At 37.9% G+C, this 9,103-nt stretch overlaps 1 protein-coding gene across 1 annotated transcript; it reads right to left on the reverse strand.

Moving 5' to 3' along the window:
- Positions 1 to 5,373: 5,373 nt before the first annotated feature.
- Positions 5,374 to 8,202, reverse strand: LOC116189454. Its single transcript, XM_031519122.1, has 2 exons — positions 7,750 to 8,202; positions 5,374 to 6,132 (listed from the first exon to the last, which is right to left on the reverse strand). The coding sequence occupies exons 1-2, from the start codon at positions 8,069 to 8,071 to the stop codon at positions 5,765 to 5,767; spliced, it is 690 nt and encodes a 229-aa protein (XP_031374982.1). The 5' UTR covers positions 8,072 to 8,202; the 3' UTR covers positions 5,374 to 5,764.
- Positions 8,203 to 9,103: the final 901 nt, after the last annotated feature.

The raw sequence follows: 9,103 nt of genomic DNA on the forward strand, positions 1-9,103 counted from the left end.
TTTGGTCCGCGCTTTAGAGACATGGCAGCACTACTTGTGGTCGAAGGAATTTGTCATACACACGGACCACGAATCATTGAAGCATTTGAAAGGGCAAAACAAGCTGAATCGGAGACATGCCAAATGGGTCGAATTCATAGAGATGTTTCCCTACGTGATTCAGTACAAGCAAGGAAAGGAAAACGTGGTAGCTGATGCATTATCACGGAGGTATGTACTTATCTCTACTCTAAATGCTAAATTTCTTGGGTTTGAACATCTTAAGGAGTTGTACATGCAAGATTCTGACTTTGGTGCTATATATACTGCATGTGAAAAGGCTGCATTTGGTAAGTTCTATAAGCATGACGAATTCTTATTTAGGGAGAATAAGCTCTGCATTCCTAATTCTTCTATGCGTGAATTACTTGTGCTTGAGTCGCATGGGGGAGGTCTTATGGGTCATTTCGGGGTGGTTAAGACTTTGGATATTTTGAGAGAACATTTCTTTTGGCCGCATATGAAGAGAGATGTGGAGAGAATTTGCTCTAAATGTATTACTTGTAAGAAGGCGAAATCAATAGTCAAACCCCATGGAATGTATATGCCTTTACCTATTCCTAATGAGCCTTGGACTGATATATCCATGGATTTTATCCTAGGATTGCCTAGGTCTAATAAAGGACGAGATTCCATTTTCGTAGTTGTTGATCGATTTTCTAAGATGGCTCATTTTATTCCATGTTGCAAAACTGATGATGCCACACATATTGCTGATTTATTCTTTAGGGAGGTAGTGCGATTGCATGGGATACCTAAGACCATAGTTAGTGATCGGGATGCTAAGTTCTTGAGTCATTTTTGGCGCGTCCTGTGGGGAAAGTTAGGAACTAAATTGTTATTTTCAACTACTTGTCATCCCCAAACGGATGGGCAAACCGAGGTGGTTAATAGGACATTGTCCACTCTTCTTCGTACAGTCATAAAAAGGAATTTGAAATCTTGGGAAGGTTGCATATCGTTTATTGAGTTTGTTTATAATCGTACAGTACACTCTTCTACTAACTTCTCACCATTTCAAATTGTGTATGGTTTTAATCCATTAACACCTTTGAATCTAATCCCTTTGCCTATAAGTGAGATTTCTAGTCTTGACGGGAAGAAAAAGGCAGATATGGTGAAAAAGATTCATGAAGAAGCGAGGCAACATATCTTGAAGAAAAATAAACAATATGCTGAACGTGCCAACAAGGGACGGAAGAAAGTGATTTTTGAACCAGGAGATTGGGTGTGGGTTCATATGAGGAAGGAAAGATTTCCAAACCAACGGAAATCCAAATTGAGTCCACGAGGAATTGGACCATTCCAAGTCGTAGCCAAGATAAATGATAATGCCTACAAAATAGATTTACCAGGTGAGTATAATGTTAGCCCAACTTTTAATGTTTCTGATCTTTCTCCGATTGATGTAGGTTTCGATTCGAGGACGAATCCTTTTGAAGAGCGGGAGAATGATGAGGATCATGGGCATGACAATGAGGCTGATGCACATGAGCTTGGAAGTCGGACTCCTGAAGAGGGAGCTAAAGCACAAGATCTTAGAGGCTTGCATGTTCTGAGTGGGCCAATCACACGGGCGAAGGCCAAACAAATCCAACAAGCTATGGAGAGCTTGCTGATGGGCTTTTTGGGCCAAGAGGAGTCTAATTCACTTGGGTCTCCAAAGGCCTTTATTCACTTGACTTGCCATGAGATGCTGAAGATGGAATAAAAGACTGCCAACTATTCTAGATAGCCTTTATTTAGTTTCCTCTGTTATTTCTGGCTTTAGGAAACTAAGGATATTCCAGTTGCCTAGTTTGTTAGTTTCCAGTTTCTCCTAAGCTTATATAAAGGAGGTTGAGTAGCTGATCAGGGCAGACTCTTCTGGTATTTTGGTGAAATTTTTTCTCCTTTGTTCTTCATTGAACTCCTTCGAACGAACAAGTGTGACAGCTTGTGATTGTTCGGTACACTTTGATATTATTGGTTCTTGTTTCTTCATAAATAACGGGTCAATAATCCTTGTCTTGATATTGTTGGTTCTTGTTTCTCTATAAACAACGGGTCAATAATCCTCTTTATCTAAATCTGAGTTTGGCGATCTGGGAATCGATTCAAGTTGGTCGTCGGGTTTCACAATCCTTCGTGAGATCCGCATCATTAAGTCAAATGAGATTGAGTGCTTATGTTCTCAACAAATGAGATTAAGTACCATTTCTCCAAATCTCAAGGGAGGTTAGTGCATTTTACCCTAATAATAATGTTAGCAAATCTAGCTATCTTCCATAAAAGACATAATAGTTTACATATAGTAAAATGTATGCCTGAATTAACAAAATAAAGAAGGAAAAGATGGACTTGAGAGTTAATTTGAGCGTCTAATCATATTTGTTAATTGTCATAAACATGGGATTAGGGGTAATTTGGTACAACAAATAACAAATGGAGTGTATTAGCCAAAATAGGTGTGGAAATAGCCCCATCCTATATATATTTACACAAAACTAATTAGAAAGGTAATTCCATCACAAATTCAAGAAAAGTGCCAAATTAAAATGAGCAACAAACTAAAAAGCTAATGCATTAGCAACTTAGAGTCATTGAAATTAATGACTTTGTTATTTAAAAATAAAATCCGTGATAGAAAATAATTTTCAACTTGACCATCTGATGAACATTCTGTAGAATACAACAGCGAAGCACATTTGTTTTTCAAACAGTAGAGCAGAGCACATATATGCATGAGCATAGAGAAGTAGCAAAGAAATATAAGTTATTTTATGATTTTTTTGGGAAAAAAAAAGAAAATTCATCTAAGAAACCAGCTCTATCCATGAAAATTAATAAATAGGGTCTAGTATTAATTCATAGAAATTAAGAGCATATTATTCAGAATATACATTATAGGCTAAATTCAATTTAAAAATACATATAAGTTAATTCAAACACCTCACAGTTATTCTTTTAATACTATTTATGATTCTTCCTTTACTAACATCATAATTAGTTAACTAATCCAGCAAGTAGAGTAATTTGTAGCAAATTTTGAAGGGTATGTCCTTCTAAACTTTTACAAACAAAAGATAATAAGTGAATTTTGATGAAATTTAGCATATAAGAGAGTGTAAAACTTAAAGTAAGAAAAAAAATTATATAATCACATCGGCAAAAAAAAATTGAATCATCAAATTAATTTTGAACCGTGATTGGTAGACTTATTGTTGGTGTTATAAAGTTCATTCCATTTTTAATGTATGTTAACAAATTTAGTGTAGCGGCGTTGAAATGTCTGTTTAATATATTTAACAATTCTTTAATTTCATAAATTTACAATAAATATTTATTTCTTTTGGATCTATAATCAGGACAATCTACTTTATTTGAAATTGAAAACTATACTGTACATGTTAAAGCTAAGAATCAGATCTTACATAAAAAGTTCAATACATTTTCTTTGAAAATTATCCGCGTAACACACGGATAAATAAAACTAGTCAGTATATATAAATATGTCCCCTTTATTTATTTTTCGTGGATGAGGTGAAACTTGAAAGGCACCTTTTGCACCGCTTCTCCATATATATATATATATATATATATATATAATTGGTCAAAGAATCCACATATTTGGTCAAACCATATCTATGACCGTCAATGATTATCGCTAACGGTGTTAGGCTCAGGTTAAAGAATTTTCAGAGCCAACTGTCTTCCGTTACTGGCGCTCGTCCCGGTCTCATCAGGCGCGCCCTAATGCCCCTTTCTCCCTCTTAATTTCAATTGAGATCATGATTCTTTTGATTTTTTCAGATTCAGGGTCAGTCACGCTAGACCCATGTTGATCCTGCGCTAACATGACTCATGAGAAGAATAATGTGGTCGAGGAGTGGGGTGGATGTCCACTCTCTAGAATTGCGATGGCGATGATTTCCTAGATAGCTCTTATTAGACTCTTGGTCTAGAGGATCGCAAGTGAATTTTCTCTTGCCGGTTAGATCGAGTTGGTAGAGATTCTCGATTGTAACTCTTTTTCTAATGGATAGCTCATGTTCTTTAGGAGAGGCAGCAACTAACCACGTCTCGAACTCCTCCTTGGAGGGGGATAAGTTGTAAGTCGGGACAATCCCAAGAGGCATATTACTTTTGTCGGAGGCATCCTAGCTACTGTTTATGTTCATTTTCTAATGTCTATTTCTTATTTTGAACATAGTTTTCGTTTTTAACACGTTTCTAGTACTTCCTATGTAATCCCACCCACCCCCCCCCCCCCCCCCCCCCCCCCCCCCCCAAAAAAAAAAGGAGTTACTATTTAACTATGCCTACATAGGACATATACTTCTATTGCCTTTAGAGAAAAGAGTACTAGCTAGGGCGGCTACCTCACATGACCGTAAGCTCGAAAACAAACAGCATTAGAAAAAAGTGCTTCGTGTGTATATACTCGTCCTTAACTTGGAATCAATATACTTTAAGATCGGTCCTTTGTCATAACCTTTTATATATTTAATCAAAATTACATAGATGTGCTGTTATAATAAACATCTAAATGTTACTTCATTCAATCAAAGACAGTTGTAGCACGATAATGTACGCCCTCATCTAATAATCAAGAGGTCTTAGATTCGATACTTAAGTGGGATCATACGTGCCCTTTATTAGATGGTGAGAAATATATCGTTTCTAAATGAGGACACGTATATATTGGACAAATCTCATCGTTGTTGTATTTACATAAACGAATGAAGCGGATGGAGGCATACAATTCAATCTAATATTAGATGAAATAAATGTCTTGTCATTTTCGTCGACTCCCATTCGAAGCTTTTATCAGCATAATTAAGCACCGTTCTCGTGTGGTCCTTGTTAGGAAAATGATATGTGGCCTCGGGTCCCATTGTTAATAGAGAGGGCTAAATCAATGGGGACAAATTGCCCTCGTGAAGGTCACTACCCAACAAAGTGGTAGGCCCTTTCTATGAGTCAAGCTGTTCACCCATTCAAGGCCTTACCACGTGCATGGGCATACCAAATTTTATCGAATCTCATTAATCTTTTCCGGTCCATCGATCAAAAGCATCACAGTAAAATTCAGACAGTTCATGTTTGCTACAGAAGAATGAAATATAATAAAATAGATAAGTCCGGACCATCTGTGCTGCCTATAAATGTACTCACTACGGTATACATTTTCGATTTCATGTGTCGTTGCATTATTACACAAGTAGTAAAATTTACATATTCCTTTTTTCCAACAAGGCTAAAGACAACTATAAGACAAACATCTCGCGCTGGTCACATGGACCCGTATGCTCTCTGACTTTGCCCTCTAACATGGGGTTATGCTGTGCAATGTCGACACAAGAATAATATATTATTTATACATATGAATTTTCTTTTCTTTTGAGGATCTCGCAAGTGCTTAACAAAATCTTCACACCATAATCAAGACTTGAAAAATCCCTTCCCGATCTGTAATGATCTACTTACAACCAAGTGTACAAGAATCGTAACGGTCTACAAGACCAGATTTCGAGAGTATCCAAAATCAGCCATATCTTCTAAGAGGTTCGGATATCTCGATTATCAATAAGAAAATGGAACAGGTCTTTGGAGTGACTGAGCTTACTTTGACCACGATCTCCTCAATGATGTCGACAACTTTACAAGTCACATTGCAGCCCCATACCACAAATTGGAGGGTGAAGGAAAAGGCTAGGAAAAGGGGCTAACATCAGTTTCTTTTTCATTCTTTGGTCCTCCTCTTTGTCAGAGTCCGTATCCAGCCGTTCCTCACCTTCACACCCTCCACCTTGCTGCCAACGTGGCAGACACTACCTGCCTTGTTGGACCTCTTCCATCTCATGAGGTGGAACAGGTGGCCAATCCGCTTCCGCCACCTCAGCGACGCGACCCGTGGCTTCGAGTGCTCGATCACACTCTTCGTCATGGTGGCAGCGGCCTTTGCCTCCTTGGGGGCCACAAGTGCCTTCCCGGCCGAGCTACGTTGGTTCCACGAGATGTTGCAGTTATCCAAAGAGACCTTGGAGACCGTATTCTTCTCCCATGAGGCAATCCCGTTGTCCTCGAACTTGATCGATATGAAGGAATCATCTGCATATCCATAAATACTCTGGTAAGGGGAAATTTAAATTTTAACGGAACTATTTATGCAAAAATACATATGTTTCATGGACTTATATATTGGGCGAGAATTACTCGAACGAAATTACTACACTACTCCTTATAGAAAAGAAAATCGAAAGACAACCATTAACGTTGGAGGACGACCGGAGGGACCTCCAATTTCACTCCACATCTAATCTCTTTCCCTGTCTGTCTGAAATAGGTAGCATGTTGGAGAGACAACGGGTGGGAAAAGACATGGAATGGATGGGGAGTCAGCAAAAATGATGTCCCCTCTTGGATCCTTAGGGCACCGACCCGCACTATAAGATCTCAATGTGATTTTATCAAAACAAACTGTTGACATGGTAAAAGGGAGATTACCCCCAAAAAAAAAAACCCCATTGATGGGATTACCATATGATTTATGAAAAAAGGTTAGAATCCATGGGGTCGACTTGGAAGACCAACACCTCATTCCATTCTAACCTCGGTCTTTCATAGAGCTATTCTTCCTTTCATTTTTATTCACCTATTCGCTTTCTCATGAGTGCCTGTAATAAATAGAATCTTCGAGTTTGTACTTGTTATTGGACCAGCTAAGACCTAGAAAACGGTATAACTAATCAATCTTGACGGCAACTGTACCACTATCAACGTTATTAAGTGCTGATAAGACATTTCATTATTGGTCAGCATGTATCGCGACGTGGTGCGGGACAGATAAAAAATGCCTCCTCCAATTGTAGATAAATGCCTTATGTGAATGCGTACGCATACAAAGATAAAAGCAAAAAAAAGGAGGTGGAGAAACCAAAGAGCTCTAACTCCTTTTTGGACCCTTTTGCTCGTTTTTATCCCTTCCTTTCTCATTACTTAACTATCATTTTAATGGTTTCTTCAAGCAGACACCAAATGAATGGGAAAAAAGTTAAATGGCCTTACCTCACGATAATAAGAGAATAATTAATAAAATTGCTGCAAATAATTAGGTACACTTACTCAAAGGATTAAAAAAAAGATGGTACCGGTGTAATACAGTAACGCATACACTTGTCAGATAATTAAGAAATATTTAGTTCGATACTTGCGGTGAAACTATTCATACTCTTTATTAACTAAATTATGATTTCTATTAACATATTAGTGATTTTTCATGTCAAGTCGTGAGATAGAAAAATCGAAGAATTTTTCTACATGGATGGATGTTAATGTGATGTCCCACACACAGTTCTTCATGCCCGGCGACAAATCATAAGAAAAGAAGAGAAATCTGACTTCAGTTGAAGCAGTTCAGAAATGTCATATATATCATAGTCCGCATTTTTTTTTAGATAACTAGGAATATTCGGATTTTTGCCGACTTAATTTCATTGACTATGTGAACACCTTGCAAGGACCGGTAAATCCACCATACAGACTTTCTTTGTGAAAAAAAATTTCGTGCTTATTTTTTTTGTCATTTTGAACAAGAATCTGTATGCAGAGATATGTTTTTGGAATTTCGATTTGATTATTAATATTCTCTCTTGCTTTTTTTTTTCAAGGTAAAAGTTACAGAGGAAAGTAGTGAAAAAGCAGACAGAATCAGAGGACCGTTCATACCTTCAGGACTGGAGGAGGCATCGGGGCCATGGTTGAGGCTGTCGGTCCTCCGTCGGAATTCGAGGCGGTTGAGGAGAGATCCGATGGCAAAGATCTTCGGGATGTTGAGGGGCGGCTTCTTGTGGCTGACAATGGAGGGTTGATGGTAGTGGGCTTTGTGGCTGTGCGCATAGCCCGGGATCGATCGGCGGGAGTAGCTCTGCTTCTGTTTTGCCGCTAAGACCACTAGTCTCTCATTCAAGCAGAGCGGGCAGACCCCGACGAAGGCCACATCAGGGTGGTAATAGCATGAAGAAGGGTTGTCGTCTCTTTGGCCGTTCATGCTCTGTTGTTGTTGTTATTCTTCTTCTTCTGAGAGAACGAAGTGCTTGCAGGAACAGAGCAGGGTAAAAAACAGGAGATGGAGGGGGAGAGAGAGATTTGTGATGAGGACTTGCATTGAAAGCATGGGGTGTATTGGTAAGGAAGTTTTTATCATTACCTATCAACGGGGCCCACCCAAGTTTCGATGATCAAACTGCAAATTTCGAATTTTTCAAGCAATTTGACGTTTGTTTTTATAATTAGTTTGAATCAAGAGTCAAAAGGAGAATTATGGAGAGTTGTTATGATTTGTATAATAACCTTCCATAAGTCTTCTTAACCCGCAATCCAACCAAGCATTTTAGTTTAGCAAGGTCTCAGGTTTCAGTCTTGTGAATGGAAAAAATTTAGTTGAGACACTGTTACTCTTTAGTGGGCCAATCCAATTCGAATTGGATTAGTAGAAGTCCATTAGGTTTTCGGATATTATGGTGCATGCCGAAATAAAAGTGCAAATTTTGAATCAACATAGATTGGTTCAAATGGTCACTGCTTATTTTCATTTAGTAAGGTTTTAGGCTTGAGTCTTAGATAAAATTTATGATTAGAAGAATTTTACTTCTTAGTGGGACGATCTGGCTCGAATCTAAATTAGTAATCTATTGACTTTCAAATATCAAATTGTGCACGCTGAAAAAGAAAAAAAAAAGCAAAATTTAATTACCTAGCAATCGGGTCTAATACAATGGTGTTCATTCTCGACTTGAAACAAAGACATCCTGAATTTAGTTTTGATCAAGACTTGGTTGAGGCGTTTGGTTTCAGAGTCAAAGTAACTTTGATTTTGATTGTGGAAAAGGACAAATGTTGTATAGTGTGTTGAGTTAAAGTTAAAGTTGACTTGGGAAATGTGTATTTTTGTTGTGTAGTGGGTTGAGTTAAAGTTAAAGTTAAAATTTTTGTGATTGTAACTCTGAAAACAAACGGGCTAGGTGTGTTTGGTTTTAGAGTTAGGTAGAGTTGAGTTTTGATTTTAATTGGGTTGTAATGA

The sequence above is a fragment of the Punica granatum genome, chromosome 8, assembly GCF_007655135.1.
Source record: "Punica granatum isolate Tunisia-2019 chromosome 8, ASM765513v2, whole genome shotgun sequence".
Taxonomy (NCBI): domain Eukaryota; kingdom Viridiplantae; phylum Streptophyta; class Magnoliopsida; order Myrtales; family Lythraceae; genus Punica; species Punica granatum.

Coding starts and splice junctions, on each gene's coding strand:
- LOC116189454 (XM_031519122.1), bottom strand. CDS start 8,071: ATGAACGGCCAAAGAGACGACAACCCTTCTTCATGCTATTACCACCCT. Junction 6,133..7,749: donor TGCCTCCTCCAGTCCTGAAG/GTATGAACGGTC, acceptor ATGGATATGCAG/ATGATTCCTTCATATCGATC.